General features: G+C 36.7%; 2 protein-coding genes across 3 annotated transcripts in view; one reads left to right on the top strand and one right to left on the bottom strand.

Moving 5' to 3' along the window:
• The window catches only part of dmxl2 (Dmx-like 2), a 36,198-nt gene extending 25,118 nt beyond the window's left edge, over positions 1 to 11,080 (top strand). Inside the window, exons 29-44 of one of the 2 annotated variants that reach the window (XM_066701388.1) lie at positions 1,088 to 1,269; positions 1,532 to 1,665; positions 1,793 to 1,878; positions 1,972 to 2,173; positions 3,284 to 3,401; positions 4,458 to 4,523; positions 5,054 to 5,140; positions 5,249 to 5,370; positions 5,554 to 5,692; positions 6,214 to 6,274; positions 6,467 to 6,594; positions 7,836 to 7,913; positions 8,163 to 8,254; positions 8,525 to 8,577; positions 8,935 to 9,152; positions 9,500 to 11,080. In XM_066701388.1, the coding sequence (XP_066557485.1) occupies positions 1,088 to 1,269; positions 1,532 to 1,665; positions 1,793 to 1,878; positions 1,972 to 2,173; positions 3,284 to 3,401; positions 4,458 to 4,523; positions 5,054 to 5,140; positions 5,249 to 5,370; positions 5,554 to 5,692; positions 6,214 to 6,274; positions 6,467 to 6,594; positions 7,836 to 7,913; positions 8,163 to 8,254; positions 8,525 to 8,577; positions 8,935 to 9,152; positions 9,500 to 9,709 (1,976 nt within the window). In that variant the 3' untranslated portion in view covers positions 9,710 to 11,080. The remainder of the gene's footprint in view (positions 1 to 1,087; positions 1,270 to 1,531; positions 1,666 to 1,792; positions 1,879 to 1,971; positions 2,174 to 3,283; positions 3,402 to 4,457; positions 4,524 to 5,053; positions 5,141 to 5,248; positions 5,371 to 5,553; positions 5,693 to 6,213; positions 6,275 to 6,466; positions 6,595 to 7,835; positions 7,914 to 8,162; positions 8,255 to 8,524; positions 8,578 to 8,934; positions 9,153 to 9,499) is intronic. The other variant, XM_066701389.1, reaches the window with a different exon arrangement.
• On the bottom strand, positions 10,546 to 18,519 carry gldn (gliomedin). The gene is made up of 10 exons (XM_066701390.1): positions 18,036 to 18,519; positions 16,367 to 16,418; positions 16,076 to 16,093; positions 15,730 to 15,828; positions 13,685 to 13,777; positions 13,331 to 13,468; positions 12,849 to 12,932; positions 12,623 to 12,748; positions 12,311 to 12,461; positions 10,546 to 12,187 (listed from the first exon to the last, which is right to left on the bottom strand). The coding sequence occupies exons 1-10, from the start codon at positions 18,351 to 18,353 to the stop codon at positions 11,728 to 11,730; spliced, it is 1,539 nt and encodes a 512-aa protein (XP_066557487.1). The 5' UTR covers positions 18,354 to 18,519; the 3' UTR covers positions 10,546 to 11,727.
• Positions 18,520 to 18,733: the final 214 nt, after the last annotated feature.

Genomic DNA, 18,733 nt, shown 5'->3' with positions numbered 1-18,733 from the left:
GAGTGTTCCTGATTTTGGATGAGAAAAATATTATCTGTTGAGTGTGCAATTTGCTTTATACAATAAGTTTGCGCATTAGATTTTGCAAATGCATGTTCAATCAAGAAAAGTTAATTCAAGAGGAGTGAGACATGAAATGCTTGTTATGTTTGTGTTTTTCTATTTATGTATTTCATTTTATTTTCAATTGCCATTGTTAGCCGCAGGGGTTCCTGAAATAGTGGCCCAGGATAATCCCCAAGGTTTGTAACCCTGCATGTGTGCAGTGCCCTTCCATATGCAGTGGCTGCTTGGAATTAGATCTTAGAATTATTGTAGAAGTCACCTGTTAGAGTCTTAGTCCTTTTCTTGAAGTACAAAGCCCCTTGTAGAAAACCGAAGATAGGAAAAATCAAACAACTGTTTATTTATCTACATAGACAAAACGTTATTGAGTTGTATTTTCATGTTGGAAATAATCATACAAATTAGTTAAATAGCAACAAATTATATAAATTAACAAATTTGATCACTTGCAGTGATGTTTACACATTTAAGCAAAAGGTCTATGTTTTTATTTCTAGTGAAACAGACTTCACTTATTTCTCAGTAGCTAGTTACATTTTTTTTTTATTTATGAATTCTCATTCACACCAGCAATTAATATGTAAACTGGAGATGTTACTGTGAAGGCATAGGAAGGTAGTCATGCAGCTCGAAAATCTGTGCAGTGAAATTTTAATGACTAATAAAAATGACTGCTTTGTGTGCTGTTGTTACGAAGCAGTTTAATTGAATACAAAATTAAATAAAATCTATTTACAATGTTTCAGGAAGGCATGCAGGCATGAAAGAGGAGAGAATATGCCGTTTGATTAATCACTTGACTTGTCTTCAATTTGTTTGGTTAAAAGTGTGAAATGTCCCCTTCGGTGCTGTAGTTTGATGCAGAAGAGAATTGAATTAGTTCTTAATTCTTATTAGGAATACCAGTAATGGTTGTGATCATGAGAAGTGATTGTGGAACAAAGATGGGTTTTTCATTTTACATTGATATATACAGTGCATTCCTATGCCCTTAACAGTTTATTTATTTTCTCTCTAATAGCTCCTCCTGCTCCAGCTGAGGAGATGGATAAGCATCGCCGGCGGTTCAACATGAGGATGCTGGTGCCGGGTAGGCCAGTGAAGGAGACTGTGACACCCCCTCCAGTGCCGGTGGAAAGGCCTACATACAAGGAGAAGTTTATCCCCCCAGAGCTCAGCATGTGGGACTATTTTGTAGCCAAAGTAGGATTTGTGTTTTTGTTGTAATGTAAAATGCCAATGCCACAACAGTATTGTTATTATTACTACTACTGATAATAATAACAACAACAATCGTAATTCATAAATACATTACATAATATTTTGTATTTTTCAATTGAATTACAACTTATGTTTTTCAACTGCATTAGATCATGTCATCACTGTGCTTTTTGTTGTCATATATCAATATAGGCCTGTTCGAATAACAGTGTAGTACAAAGGTGTCCCTTGCTCTTTCTCGTAGCCCTTCCTCCCCCTGTCAGACAGTGGCGCTCTGTACGATTCTGATGAAAGCATTCCAAGTGATGATGAGGATGATGATGAAGCATTCCTCTCCAACACTCAAATCACAGAGCACTCTGATCCTAACTCGTACAGGTTGGTTACCTATTTGTTCTGCACAAATTGAACTAGTTTCCTAATCTGGTTAATTTGAATACAAAATCCCTGGATTATATAATTTCTTTCTTTCTTTCTTTCTTTCTTTCTTTATTCTTTCCCGCAGCTGGACACTAATACGTGTAGTCATGGTCAAGTTGGCTCTACACAACGTCAAGAACTTCTTTCCCGTCACTGGAATTGAATTCTCAGGTACTGTATTTTGCCACAGCATTTACTTTGAATGTTTTCTGTGCTGAAATCTTGAATCTCGACTCATCTGTTCCATTTCTCTCCTGGTTAAAGACTTACCTGTAACCTCACCTTTGGGAAATGCGGTTATTAAAACACTGGAGAACTGGGAACAGATTCTGCTGGAAAGGATGAACAAGTTTGAGGGTCCTCCACCCAATTACATAAACACCTATCCCAGTGACATCAGTGCTGGAGGAGGACCTGCCATACTGAGACACAAAGCCATGCTTGAACCGGAAAACACACCTTTTAAGTAAGTCCTGGCAGGTTATTGGAGTATACAATATGTGGGCTATGCTTTTTGTGACCTACAGGACAACCTGAAGGGTTTTCCTTCTGTTTGCAATGCATAAATAGTATTATATAGTAGGGTTGGCAATATTAAAAATTAAATATCGCCGATGATGGATGTTGTGATATCCGATATTATCGGCTCATGGGGCGCGGTTAGTGGAGGTGCGCAGCCGCCGGGGGATTTAAGTGTTGCGCCTATCTTTTATATGACTGGTATTTGTATCTTTCAATTAATTTGCATGTTGTATATTTATTTTTTGTGCAGTGACAATATCTGCGTTATGTGGTATGCTTCAGTATGCTCTTTCCACTCCTTACACATAGTAACCCATCTACATTGTTTCTGCCAAACAGTAGGTTATTTATAAATGCTTTTATTGGATGTCGAGTGCAAGAAAATAGGTCCCTTTCATGTATTGATCAAACGTGATTTGGGACAACGCGCTCACATAAACTAATTTTAATTATTGCATAACACTGCATGCATTCTCATCCAAATTTGTATGAAACTCACCCTATATCTGTGTGGTTATATGCATCTGATAATATATCTTGACTCTGAAGTTCTATTCAATACTATGTTGGGCAAAAAAAATAGGAGTTTCAAACTCAACGTGGGAATTAAAATGGTAAATAATTATCAAAACGTTTTATTTCGTTATTAATGAATGTTACAATAACAGTCTAAATTATGCTTATAATGAATAAGTAAGGCAGACAATAATTCTGAGCCATTTTAGTTGAAAAGTATACTCGTGTGTGTGATGACTACAATGCATGTGACAAAATGGCATGAAACAAATGAAACTTTTTGTGATCAAATTATTAACTACATGAAAATGGTAAGGATTTCACTATTGAAACTATCATATTTATTTCTTCATTTTGTATGCATTCTAACACTGTATTAATGTTTGTGTTTTTTAACTATTACCAAGTTGGTGCTCACCCTCAGTGGTATGTGTTTTGGGAGAATGTCCCATATCTATACTCCACAGTTCCCAGGTTTGGATATATGCGCCCTATAGGAAAGTCTTTTAATGTAAAACATTTGTTTTTGCTTCCCCAGGGCAAAGCACCACCTGGCGTTTCCCGTGAAACGGCTCTGGCACTTCCTAGTGAAGCAGGAAGTGCTTCAGGACACGCTGATTCGCTACATCTTCACCAAAAAGAGGAAGCAGAGTGAGGTAAACCTGCGGTGCATGCAGCTCTTCCATTTTGTCTCTGTCTCCTTCGCCTCTCCATAACAAAATAATGGGCTGCGGACGTAGCTCCTATTTTGTTTGGTTTCTAACTGACTTTCCTATGCATCTTGGAAAGTGATTCCTTTAAATTGAGTCCTACATGAATAGAATATATGTCATGTAGCACACATATAATGCCAAGATGCAACCCCCCCTTCACATTTTTTGATTTTATACAAGCGGCACAATTCATATAGCATTCGATTGTATAGACACCTTCAGTATCCTAATAATCATCTGTTAAGAATAAATGATGTAGAGGCACAGAGAGGGCTATACCCCTTTTCTTGGAAAACTAATTGAGATACCAAATTGTGTGTGTGTACGAACATATATACATACAGTGCCTTGCAAATGTATACTCTCACAATACAGTCAAGCATGGTGGTGGTAGCATCGGCGAGCACTGGAAAGCTTGTTGGCATTGAAGGAAAAATGGCAAATAAAAACTACAGGCAAATACTAAAGGAAAACGTGTTTGTGTACCAAACGTGCTTCCACCAAATATTGAGTTGATGGGACTGAATACATATGCACTGAACATATTAATTTGTTTTCTCTTTAGTTCTTGCTGACATTTACTGAAACTTATCTTACCCTTCAAAGTCTTCAGTTTGAGAATTCAAGTTTTGAATAAGATATTAAGTACAAAAGCATATAAAATGTGTATGCATCATTTTGTAATTTCTGAATAGTTTTGCAAGGCACTGCATATTATATTCCCCCTGTAATCCATTGTTGGGTGCACTCTGTGCCTTCTCCAGTAACAGTCTAGTTTAAGGTAAGTGTCAAAGGGAAATCCATGCATGTGATCCTTGAAGGAGAACAAAATCATCTGGTAAGACTCACCATTGTTATGAAAAAATAACATGGTGCGGGAGATCAATTATAGCCCATATGTCTGCTTTATTTGCTGTCGGAAATTCTTTTCATTTTTTCATTTCATGTTTTGTTTCTGTGCATGTGTTTTGTGTTGTGACTGTGTGGTATGTTGTGTAGTCTGTAGAAGACCATGTGGAGCAACTCAAACAAAACTGCGTAGCAGGAGAACGCAGAACCCACAAGGTAGTATCCCTTTGCCGAGACCCTTGCCTTGAGCAGCTTCCTGTCTTTCAGTGGCTTTGGGCTTTGTTGACTTGATTATTAACCCGGGGGGATAAAACCAAAACAAGTGACAACAAGAAAATAATAAAAAAAAAAAAAAAGAAAAAACATGATAAAAAAGCATTCAAGAACATAATCACCTAACAAATACTAACAGACTGTTTCAAATGCATATCATTTCACATCTTCACCAACTGAGAGTGCTTTTATCTTCAATTTAAAAAACTGCAATGCATCAGGCAGGACCGTCCATTTAATCCAAGGTCTGCACAGCATGGGTCATGTACTGTGTAGGAGTATAAGGATTGGTCAGCCTAGTGTGGAGAATGCAACCAGAAAATGCCAAAACCACTGAATAGATGACAACATGGTTCTTAATGTGCATGGTTTTCAGTACTTATTTCATAAATGTGTAGAGATACTGCAGTGCTGGAGTAAGAGGTTGAATGTGAATATAATTTGACATTACAGTATGTTAATTTGTATTTTAGGTGGAGGCAGATCTTGGCTATCCAGGAGGAAAAGCTAAAGTTATTCACAAGGAATCGGACATTATAATGGCATTTGCTATAAATAAGGTAGTTTTTTTTTTCTTCTTCTTCTTCTTCCTGAACCTCACACAATGTTATCGACTGTAACATAGCTGAAGAAAATGACCACCATGCTGTTGTATTTTTTGTTTTAAGGCAAATAATAATGAAATAGTTCTGGCCTCTACCCATGATGTGCAAGAAGTGGACGTCTCTGCTCTGCTGGCTGCTCAGCCCTACACCTGGATTGGGGAGGAGTATGACCGGGAGTCACGCAGGTAGTCTCCAACCTTTTTGTCTACAACAAATGTAAAGCATTTTAATTCAACCAAATGTGAAGAATATGAATGGGGGTGTACACTCCCTATAGGCACTGTAATTTGTTATGCAGGTCCTACAGATATACAGATGTTGAAGGTGTTACAGTTCTTGACCTGTGTTTTGTGGGTGCATTTCCTCAGCTCGGATGATCTTGACCATCGCTCTTCACACACTAACATCGCCCAGGCTAGTGCCCCTCCCTTTGCGCCCCCTCAGATGCCCGCCTCCGCTTCAATGCCATGGCTTGGCAGTGGACAGACGAGCACTGGAGCTAATGTGGTGCGTAATCTCACCTATTGTAATGTACAATGAGGTACATTGTATATCATAGTGGAAACATCTTGGGGAGGCCTTTATCCAGCAGTGGATCGATATTGGCTCATGGTGATGTTGATAGTTAGGGAGATATTCAAACACACATTTATATATGAATGTATTTTTTTTAACAGGCATCATCAATTTAGTGTTTTATTATGCATTTTCCAGTTATTTTCCAAATGTTTTGGTTCTTTTCATTATCTAAATAACAAGACTCTTAAACAAGAGTATTTTTCTCTGTTATTGAAATAGTCCTTAACTTTAAATTAAAGATAGGATATTTTTTAAATGTAGCAGCAATATCAAGTAACAAGTCATCTCCAGGTATGATACTCTGGTACGTGGTATTGTATCATTTCTGAATGTGCATGTGATTGTCTAAATAAACAAATTTTTACTTTCCTAATTTACAAATTAATAATCTCTCATACTGGAATGTAACGGTTTTTTTTTGTTTGTTTTTTAATTGACAATGATTGCAGATTATGAAAAGGAACCTGAATAATGTTAAAAGAATGACATCACATCCAGTTTACCAGTACTGTAAGTATTTAAAGGACTGTGCTTATATTGTTTTTAGTACAGCTTTTATGCTAAGGTTTGTTTAATCTGTTATCTATAAACTTCTTGTTCTTACACATGTTCTTACACCAAAATCTTTAAACAAATGTATGAACAGTGTATTTCATATAGCTATATAACAGTGTTTGCTCCCCACCCCACAATTTCTATTAGATTTAACTGGAGCCCAGGACGGGAGTGTACGGATGTTTGAATGGAGTCGACCTCAACAACTGATATGTTTTCGTCAAGCTGGCAATGCAAGGGTTACTAGACTGTACTTCAACTCGCAAGGAAACAAGGTCTGAATGTAGTCCGTGATTTTTATATACAGTGAGGGAAAAAAGTATTTGATCCCCTGATGATTTTGTATGTTTGCCCACTGACAAAGAAATGATCAGTCTATAATTTTAATGGTAGGTGTATTTTAACAGTGAGAGATAGAATAACAACAACAAAATCCAGAAAAACACATTTCAGAAAAGTTATAAATTGATTTGCATGTTAATGAGGGAAATAAGTATTTGATCCCCTATCAATCAGCAAGATTTCTGGCTCCCAGGTGTCTTTTATACAGGTAACGAGCTGAGATTAGGAGCACTCTCTTAAAGGGAGTGCTCCTAATCTCAGCTCGTTACCTGTATAAAAGACACCTGTCCACAGAAGCAATCAATCAATCAGATTCCAAACGCTCCACCATGGCCAAGACCAAAGAGCTGTCCAAGGATGTCAGGGACAAGATTGTAGACCTACACAAGGCTGAAATGGGCTACAAGACCATCGCCAAGCAGCTTGGTGAGAAGGTGACAACAGTTGGTGCGATTATTATTAAATGGAAGAAACACAAAATAACTGTCAGTCTCCCTCGGTCTGGGGCTCCATGCAAGATCTCACCTCGTGGAGTTTCAATGATCATGAGAACGGTGAGGAATCAGCCCAGAACTACACGGGAGGATCTTGTTAATTATCTCATGGCAGCTGAGACCATAGTCACCAAGAAAACAATTGGTAACACACTACGCCGTGAAGGACTGAAATCCTGCAGCGCCCGCAAGGTCCCCCTGCTCAAGAAAGCACATGTACAGGCCCATCTGAATGATTTGAGCAGGAAACGTGTAGTCTACGAGGGATTTAGATCATTTTGCCATCTGTGCGTGAAGTGAAGTCATTTACATTTGACTCTTACGCCTCTGCTACTTAGAATTAGTCCAGAAATTGGCCCTTCCTGTATGTGCTATACCAGCCTTTGAAATGCAGTTTTATTTGATGCGTGGTGAAAATCAAAAAAGCTAGTGTTACAGCTTTTTTTTGTAAGTGCCCCCCCCTTTTCTCATGACATCCAGTTAACCAGCTCAGTGCTACCTAAGCTATTATTTCAGAATAAAGTATAGACATGCTGTCTCAAACTTTGGAGAACATGCACAGAGTTGTCCCTGTCACACAGTATCCTGGTGTGCATTCCGTTTTTATTTCTGTAGGTTTAAGCCTTTGTGTCTTTTAGTGTCAGCAATGTAATGAAATGCATCGATTTGTTTTTCTGCAGTGTGGGGTTGCAGATGGAGAAGGGTTTTTAAGCCTTTGGCAAGTTAACCAATCGGCATCTAATCCTAAACCTTATTTGGTAAGTTGAAAGGAACAAAAAAAAAAGATGAAAATAACATTTTAATCAAGAATCTCTGTAATTGTAGACGAGTTTCTAACAGAGTTATTGAAGTATGTTTAATCGAATCCATTTGCTCAGTAATGTATTCAGAATGAGCACCATGCTCTTTTTGTGCACTTTTCAGCTTTCTTTTTGTATTTTAATTAATTTTGGAAGCTGACACAAATGCTGTACTGTAACCAACACCTAACGGTCTTTCTTTTATAGAGCTGGCAATGTCACACAAAGGCCACTGGCGATTTTGCATTCATAACATCTTCAAGTCTCATAGCCACAGCAGGGCAATCTAATGACAACAGGTAAATATGACCAAAACCTTTTAGCAATGTGGGAACCAAACAAAGAATTATATATTTAAAAAAAGAAAAAGTGTAGAATTGATGATTAAATTATGCTTTAAATGATCAGTAAACCAATCAAACATTGGTGTCATTTCTGATAATTCTGTTGTGTAGTCTTTGAAAGTTTGAAATTCTGTGTACTGTACTTAATCTGAGATTAAGTTCTACTGGGTTTGATCTTTTTATTCTATTTTATTTAGAATATTTATTGTTTTGTTTTTTCTGCAGAAATGTGTGTTTATGGGACACTCTGATTTCGTCCAATAATAGCCTGGTCCACGGTAAGATAATTTGCTAAAACATAAGTTATTGTTCAGAATTGAAATGGGAATTCATTTCCTGTGTCACCTTGTTACTGTTCCGTTCCGTTCCGTCCCGCCCCTGTTCCCTTCCCCATCACAGACTTATGTGGAAAACTTTATAACTTTATAACATCAACCAAATTGACAACTCTCTAATTGTACCATTTCTCCTTCATGTATGCTTTTAAATCTGAACTGATACTTAAATAAACATGCTCCTGGCATTTGCCAACTCAAGGCCTTTTTGTATCGCATGTGAAGACCTGAGTAGAGGCTCAAGATCCTGTGGATGAGGACTCTGCTATGGTGCCTGATGGGTTTTATTTGTCTCGCCAGCTTTCCCGTGCCATGACAATGGGGCCACGGTACTTCAGTATGCTCCTAAACAGCAGCTCATTATTTCTGGAGGGAGGAAAGGCTTCATCTGCATTTTTGACATTAGACAAAGACAGCTGCTTCACACTTTCCAGGCACATGACTCCGCTATAAAAGCCCTGGCAATGGACTCTACCGAAGATTTCTTTATTACTGGCTCAGCTGAAGGAAACATGAAGGTAACAGTTCTGTCCTTGTAATAATTATTCATAGCGGTTAAAAGTTCAGTGCATTTTAATTATTATTAAGATGTCCTGTATAAACTACCTGATGAGATTAAATGTGTGGGTTTAAAAAGCGGAACATAATTTGTGTACCACATCAAAATGGCCTCACCTTAGTAACTTTTCTAAGCATTAACTTACAGTCTGAAGTGATGTGTTTTAACAGTTCAGCGTCCGGAAAAATGATTTTCTTATTTTATGTGCATCGATGATTATGTAAAATGTGCTTGTTTCAACATATGTATATATTTATATATGTATATAGATTACAGTTTCTGACATTTACCTTGCTTTCTGTGCAGGTGTGGAAATTAACAGGTCATGGACTGATTCACTCGTTTACAACTGAGCATGCGAAACAGTCCATATTCAGAAACATCGGCGCAGGAGTCATGCAGATCGAGACCTGTCCTGGAAATCGCATCTTTACCTGTGGAGCAGATGGTACCCTTAAAATGCGAGTTTTGCCTGACCGTTACAATATACCTGCAAGTATATTTGATATTTTATAAATTGTAAGATATTAACACAATAAAACAAAAGTTCCTTCGCTGAGGATATATTAAGAAAAAAAAAAGCTTACAGTAAATATTTTCCCAAAGCCTGAAAAGAGAAGCAACGTATTATGAGTTTTTCCAGTTAAAACATCAAACAAAAAAAAGCAAAATATGTTCCAGAATCTCTTATAGAGTGTATTCCTAGGGAAGCTATGCATGTACTGTAATGTTAAAGCGGTGCAATCACAGGTTATTGGTAGTGCTCTGTAAAAGTACTCAATGCAGAATTTTAAAAGTGTGCATCTGTTGTCATTTCGTGCCCACAGCTGAAAAAAAAACAAAAAACCTACTACAAGCACTGTGGCCCTGTATTAAGTCAGTTAGTGGTTTCCAGTGTGATTTGATTTGTTGGATCTGCGTTTTGTTTCTGCTGCTTACTCCATATATTAAACAACTCCTAGCTCCATTCGTAACTGTTCAGGGGAAGGTGAAAGGATAAACGCTGTGTTTGTACATGCAATCATAAATGCTGTTATGAAATGCATATTTAAGGTCAGTGCAAGTCTGCAAAAATCTAAATTGGAAAATGTGACGTACTGTAAATGTAATTTATGTTTCATCGGTTAACATTTTCATTGATAACACATGAAAATGTTGATTTTAACCAGAAACACAGGATTTTATTTTATTTTTTATTTTTATTTTTTTATTTTTTGGTTTGCACAAATGTTTAGTTTTTTTGTTTTTGTTTGTTTGTTTTGCAGACTTTTATTTTTATTTAAAGTATTGCCTTTACATTAGGAATGTAAGGGGTATTATATAGCAAACATGGACGAAGGACAACACTAGTGTAATTTTTTAATGATTTATCCATGAAAAGAAGGAACCTTTGCACTGAAACCTTGGGGCACTACAAGACATTTATTTAAAGATACAAAATACTATGAAGGAAGAAACTGTTACATTTACAAATGAATGTCTGGCTGTACTTGGCCATGTAGTAAATAGTTTGAAATAGTTTTAATATATATATAAATAAATGACCACAACAGCTTGTACAAACATTTCAGCTTTTCTTTGTTATTTATTCTGTTTGTAACAAATTAGTTGTACTTTGGTTAAATGTATGGTATTCATTAAGCAGATTTGTGTTTCTATCAGAACTACGGAGTACCATGTCTACGTGTTAACTGTTAAACCAATTGACCTCCTTTTACTTAATGTCTGTGCTGTGTATTTACCTTTAGCATTTAATGCTCTGTTCATGAGGGAAAACAATGAAATTCACGCTACAGAGTATGAGTGCTCTGTGCAAGACTGGGTGGTTCTGTCATCGTCCAAGTTTTACAATTGTAAGTTAAATAAATTATTTTTATTTCATGAGAACACTGCTTTGTTGATTTGTTTTATTCATAAATATACTAGAGAAGATGCTGGCGGACTTACTTTAAGTTTAAGAATATAGACATCATCCATTGGGTCTATAATACAACTCTTTAGAGATTCTGTATTTCTCACAAGAAGATCAATTAGAACAAGTGTTGGAAAGTAAGAATAAAAAGTGGTTTATTTATCTAGTGACCAAATCGGCATAGATCCGAATTCACCTCCTCGATGTAAGGTAGCGTTTCTCAAATGATCTTGTCTTTAGTATGGTTGTCTCAAGAGAACAACATAGAAATCATGTCAAATAATGAAAGTCAAAGCAATAGGACAAAATGTATTAAATATATATAAAATAAAATAAACTTTAGGGCTTAAATTCATTTTTGAAATTAAACTCATTTCAGATCAATTATGCAATTAGGCTATCCCCTTTCAACTTGAATTCCGACAATAAGTTTGTATGTATAGATTGAAAAGTGATCCATTTGTACATCTCACAATCAGTTACAAAATAAAGAATATATAGCCTGCTACAACCTTAAAAAAAAAAAAAAAAAAGTATTACATTTTTTGTACGAAAGGAAAAAAAAATATATATAAAATCTCAGTGTATTGAAACTCCCATGATACCACCATGCTCATTCATTTTATAAAAAATGAATGTCATATACTCTGACATAGCTGTTTTCCCAAGAATACAAATGTTGGTTTCTGGGATTGTATGATAGCATGGCCAAAACGCCACCATGTGTAGACCTTAAATCAAAACTGACGTTCACAGGTTTCCCTTTCAGCAAATCAAAGGCGTAAGTAACTTTGATGTCTTTAGTATCAGTGACATAAAGGACTCCACACGCTATGAAGGCATTGCCGGCTTTTGATCTTGGGTAAGTGGTGTTAATGTAGTGCATGACAAAAAACGTTTTCTCATCCAGTTGAGCTACCATAACATTCTCATCAATACTCGAAGCAAAGATGATCCAAAGTGCATTTTCATCTGCTGCGATCTTGAAATAGGTCTTCGAGTTGTGGAAGAGATAGGTGAGATTGTGATGTAGGGCATTCTCAATCTCCACAATGTTAATCCCTTTGGTACTGAGTTCATACCTGCAAAAAGAAAAATACACAAATATTTTAGAAAAATTTTGAAAAGAGAAATGGGTAAAATAAAAAGATTTGACCTAAAAAAAAAATATATATATATATATATATATATATATATATATTTACTTTGCGATCTTGTTAGTTCCAGCAACGTGATAGTAGATGCATCCATTATGTACAGTGTGACCACAGCCCTGGAAAAATTTCTTTATATCCATTATCCTCCCACTGTTATTGTGGAATTGGGCCATGTTCTTATATTCCTTCACAAAACGACCTGGAAGCAGATAGATGAATACAAAAATAAATAAAACTATTTTCTGTTGATAAATGTCTGTTGAGACATTGTCTTTAATGTACAACCTTAATACATCTAACATCCATTTAAATATAGTATATGTGGTCTGTGTAGATCTAAATATGTATGACCAAAATTACCTGAAAAATGCTCCGCAACCCAAAACCGCTCATCATTTTCCAGCGCAGTATCTTGCATCCAAGTCCCAAAAGTGCTTAAGGTTTTCGTTATATTTGTAGGAGAGCATACTGATTTAATAATGCATTCTGTGAGACCAGAAACAAAATTGTGTAGATATTTTAATACCATTAGAGAATAATAAAAAACACAAGAAATGCAATCTATTTGAAAAATGTAAATGCATACCGTTTTTCTTTAATGGCACTTCTGTCACTTTTTCAGCAACCTTCCCAGCTAATGTATCATCATTTGGGACAGTCTGGGACAACTCTGGCCAAAACAGAATACAGATCTTTTTAGAACACATGGCAGTCGAGATGCATTTTATTTAATTTATTTAGAGATCACTGAATTGTGCATTTTTAAATATTGTATATCAAACCTTTTTAATAAAACCACATTTTCAACATATTATACTCCAGCAATATTCAGTAACATCATTCACTACTGTGCATTAAAATATGCAGTGTATTACATGATTTACACATGTTTTTGTGCAATGATGTACATTGTCCAAAAGAACAAACCTCTGACATATATATTTTTTAATATAAATTACATGTAAATGGAAGATTAACTGAAACATGTTTGCAGTACATTTCAATCTCAAATGCTCACTAAAGTTATGTTAGGTGGGTCCCCTAGTACAACAGTCCACACACACTTACTGATGGCCTTCTCAGCCCTTGCTCTGCGGCTCCTGTTTGCCAGCGGTCCAGGTGGTCCCGGGAGCCCTGCAGGACCAGGGGGGCCAACTGGGCCAGGGAGGCCTGGGGGACCCTCAGGGCCAGGAGGACCAGGAGGACCTGCCGACATAAGACAACAACCGACCGGCAAAGGGTAAGCAGAACCACCTATATCTTCAGAGAGGGATTCCCAGGAAGCATTTAGTGCCTAATTCCATTCTAGCATAAACTGTCTGGTGTTAAAGGGGGAAATATGTTTTCAGCATTAAAAGTATGAATAAATAAATGGAAATCTGCCAAGACTGTGACATGCATTATGAGGCTTTGTGGCTTTACCCTCTGAAATGACATCATTGGAAGTTTCCCCCTTTTCTCCCTGTGGCCCAGGATCACCAATGTCTCCCTTCTCTCCTGGATCTCCTTTTTCACCTGGAATATAAAGGAAAAGATAAAGCAAGTATAAAGCTGCTCAGCATGTTTGATGTTTCAGTAAGTAAGCTATAGTCCATTTAAACTTGTTTTAATGCCACTTTTAATATTTCAGTTTTGTCTGGAACGCTGTGGCCCAAGATAATACTTCAGGATTGAGCACATTGGACATTTTACACCAGTGGTAAAATAGCTCTTCTAGGCTTTGTTGTGCCAACAGTAAATTGTGTCAAAGTGTTTTAGGTTTTAAGACAGTGCATGTTAAGGAAGAAAAGGAAGCGTTTTATTGTATTTTCATCTTCTGCCTAGACAGGAGTGTGAGAGCTTCAGAAAGAGAATTTCCCATTGAATATTGGTCTTTCCATCTTTTTTAAGGAAGTTCTGGAATTTTGCGTTTTTAACAAAGCTCTACGTTTATGCCCTTTACATTCATTGGTCCTGCATGCTGGCCTGTTTCATGTGATTAATCTCTGAAGAACTTAAGTGGGCCGGGAAATTGCGTTACAATACTCATTGAGGTTTTTCACTGAGAAATGTCAGCACATTCAGCCAGCTGAAATCACAGCAATGAATAACATTTTGTTTGACAGGAAAACTTGGATCTTCACACTTTTCATGTCCGGTAAATAAAAAACGAAAGTTGAAAAGGACTGTGGTGCCCATGTTTGATAAAATGCGTAACCACAAAGCTGGGGAAAATGGGTGAATCATCTAATCATATTGCTAAGATTGTGAGTCGAGGCCCAACAGCATTACAAATAAATGTACTCGGATTAAAGGCATAAAGTAAAATAAAATGTAAAATATTTAAAATTTGAATGAAAAAATGTAGGGAACTTCACCTTCTTCAGGGAATATGTTGTTTTCATGCTCCATTCTGGTAATTAAATATTGTTCTGCACTATATATATATATATATATATATATATATATATATATATATATTAGGTAAGATTCTGCTAAATCTTCTGCTGTCGGCTCATCAGGGACATGTTTCTGGAATATTCTGCTTTTCCTTTCAGCTGAGCCACTTGGGGAATATGGTGTATTATCTAGTGAACACCACCCTCTTAGCAAGTGAATATATGTGTGTATGTGTATATACACTACCAGTCAAAACTTTTAGAACACCTACATTTTTCCAGTTTTTATTGAAATGTACGCAGTTTAATGTCTTTATGTACTCTGAAATTAAACCATAGAACAATTAAATATTTGGAGATAAAAAAGAAATCATGGAATCATTTTGTTTAACAAAATGTAACCCTTTAAGCTGACAAACCCCTCTGGTACCAAATCACCAAATCCATGTGCTTCTCTTTAATCCCATGTGTACTCTTCACTGTTGTGTTGTTTGCCAAGTGTTTGGTATCCCATTTCTAATGATGTGAAGCATTCTCTGATGTGAAAAAAATGTTTTATACCCCCCCCCCCCCGCATTTATGCCCCCCCCCTTCCCCCCACACACCTGAAATGGGGGGCTGGGGGGATACTTGGTCTGAGCAGGAATACAAAAACTAAAAAAATATTGACAATTATTACATATTCTGGACCCAGACAGTCTACTGATCAAAAGAAACAAATGGATTGATTGATAGGTTGTTCTGAACAAAACAAGCCTATTTGCAAAGAAATCTGATCGAAACTGAGTGATCTGTAAAACTTTTCACCAGTAGTGTGTGTGTGTGTATGTATGTATGTATGTATGTATGTGTATATATATATATATATATATATATATATTATTACGCAAAGCTGGTCTAAATACTGAATAAGTGAGAGTGCGACTACAAAATAAAATTGTCTTTATATATAACGCCAAGTAATACAAGACATTGTCAGCAAGGTTCCCAATATGAGATAAACCACGTGCTTTCATGCCAATAGTACCTTTGTGGTAATGCCCCAATTCTGTGTTTTTCAAAGGGCTAAATTTCACAGCAGCCCCTTACCTCTTTTCCCACGTTTTCCAATCTCTCCTTGGTCTCCTTTCAGTCCTGGCAACCCATCTGTGCCATTGTAGCCTGGCATACCATCAAGACCAGGGGGGCCTTTAACACACAAACCAGAATGTACAGCTGTGGTAACACGTTTGAGCATTTTCATCTCATAAATATACTTAGTTAGCCATTACAGGACTCAATACAAATGTACAATTTGTCAAATGTTTGTAATCAGGCAATTAAAGTAAATATTGAAATTGCATCCATTGAATTGAATTTGAAAGTTTTCTTGCTCTTTACAATAATGTTAAAGTTCACCTGATGAAATACAGAATTATAATTGGCTGTTTCTTACCAGGGGGTCCTGGAGGTCCTGACAAGGAAGAAAATATTAATTGTATTAATTAATTATACCATACAGTAATGTTTAAACTTACTTACTTACTTTTTTCCTTTATCCATCTCTGTTTCTGTCTCTTAATATATTATGATTGATATTAAGAACTAAAAAAACAAAATCCTTTTTATTTCTTGCCTTCGAACATTCAGTTCCTTGTAATGCATTGGATGTGTGTTTGTAGCATTCATTTGACATTTTGCTTCATTTAGCTCATTAATTTCCATATTGCAAAAAAAAAAACCATACCTGTTAAACAAATTCCTTTTGTGCTGTTACAGAGATCCACCAAGACTCTGACCTGCAAGAAGCATAAATTGACAGTGAATACATTTGTTTTAAATATGGTTAAAAAAAAAAAAGCTGAAATGATCTAAATTAACAGAAATAGAAGTACGTTTAATGAACTGCAGGTGTCAGGGTGGAGGCAATCAAACTCTAGAGAGATGTACATTGGACAGAAGACAGAAATGGAGAGCAATTCAAATCACCCTTTTATTCATGTAGTTTTGTCTTAAAACGTTCCCTTTACTTGCCCAAACTGTGAAATGACGTTCCTAAACCATCATAACCAAGTACCCTGTACTTTTGGAAAGAGAAATTATGATTTTAAGTTTGTCAGTGGAATATAATATATGTATTAAAATGTATTTCACCATTACACCACCATTGTACCACCAGTACAATAACATGGATGAGCTTCATGTCCTTAAGTAACCGTAACCCCTCCCCCCAAAAAACATCCAACAACAACATTAACCCCAGTTCATTTATCAAGACTTTCAGTTCTGGGGAACAAAAAACAAGCCTTCATTCCCATGTGAAGTTGCACACAGTTATTGTTCCCTAATGAAATTTGCAAGCATTGTGTCCTATTCTGTCTTAATTACTAGACATTTCCTCACAAGATTTGCCCCACCATGGTGGGCTTTAAGCATGAATAAATACACATCGAGTTGTGTTACAGAAACCACAACCAGTTGATGTACATTATTGAATCTTCACATGCCAGAGAAATTTAACACTGATGGAAAGTGTTTGAAAGTCTAAGTTTCCGTAACAATCTTCTTCTTTTCCAGTTGGTTTTGGAACTCGGCCTGTTGTTATTCTGCCTGTGGATTTCTGTGTTTGCACGAAGACAGTTATATTTGTTAACAGTTGGCATGCAATAATGTCTCTGGAATAATTGCGTCCGTGTGGAAGCCAAAGAGAAATCACTGTATACCGTTTGGCATTTGTGTTGGAGTCTTTTAGCAGAAGACTGACACAACCAACACACACAGAACACTATCCTTTTCTGTAGAACTGAAATATCTACCACTTATTGAGATTATTTAGTTTGGCCCTGCATCCAGCTCTCTATATTGGGCTATAAGTCTGTACTGTAGAGACAGGCTCTCTCTTTTCAGCAGCACTGACAACAATGATGATCTCTGTTGTAAAAGTTTTTCTTTAAAAGATACTGCAGAATTTGGTTACATGACATTTACATCAAAAAGATGTATAAATCACTTATGAAGGAAGGCATGTATAATAGTGTATGAACTTAAAAAATGTACAAATGGAAAATCATGTCCTGTAGTTAAAAAGATTGAAATGTGAAGACAGGCAAAGCATAGACAAAAACCTGATTACCATTTTCATTCTACCAAAACTGCATGGATCTGTTAAGCCTATTCAGCATAAATAAACAGAGATACACTGACAAATGGAAAGATGTAGCCAGGTATATATTTTCAGTAATGACAATATTTAAATATTTTTTTAAGGCTGGCAAAATGTATATGTTGGTCTGTTTATATATATATATATATATATATATATATATATATATATATATATATATATATATATATAAACAGACCAGCATATACATTATTAGTCCAAATATGACATATTATGTATAAGAGAGACATACTGGGACCATGGAGTAGGTCATCATCATGAGCATGTCCTCCTTGTCCTCCCTGATGCGTGCCTCGCTCCTCTTGTTTCGCGAGTACTGGTACTGACCCGGCTCCTCTGCCTGCTCCCGGGTCACCTCCGAGAGGAACTCCACCACCGAGCTCTTGGAGAAATCCTCCAGCCGCCCTTCCAGGTCAGAGAGCTGGGTTGACAGATGGCCATGCTGTAAAATGAGGAAAAGCAGCCCGGCGCAGTTCAGCACTGTGAGCACACACAGTCCACAGAGGAGCACGCGGGACTTCCAGGAAAAGCTAGAGCTGCTCGGCTTCATTTTCCAGCTGGTCTTCAATTGAAATCTGGCTGCCAGTGAATGCAGATAAATACATCAATTGTAAAAGAGAAAATACTTGGTGCAAACTTTCACAGACAGTTGGAAGCAAGCTCAAAGAATAGAGCCGCTGTGCTCCCCAAACGGACACAGTATCAATGTTGCGCAATCCCAGAGCACTGGAAAGAACTTGAAGCCTGTTTGGGCACCTGATTTATATGCAGTAGTGCCCATTTTTGCACTGTGACTGTGACTATAGCTGTGGGCAGTTTTTGACATAATTGACATTCATAGAAAAGTTAATGATGTGGAAGAAGTTAGGAGGGAAAGGGGTCCTGGGGCAAGCTTCCTGCTGTTTCTTGAACAATGACTTAAACCTATAC

This window comes from Amia ocellicauda, chromosome 4 (assembly GCF_036373705.1).
Source record: "Amia ocellicauda isolate fAmiCal2 chromosome 4, fAmiCal2.hap1, whole genome shotgun sequence".
In the NCBI taxonomy this organism is placed as follows: domain Eukaryota; kingdom Metazoa; phylum Chordata; class Actinopteri; order Amiiformes; family Amiidae; genus Amia; species Amia ocellicauda.
This window is presented reverse-complemented; position numbering and strand designations above follow the sequence as displayed.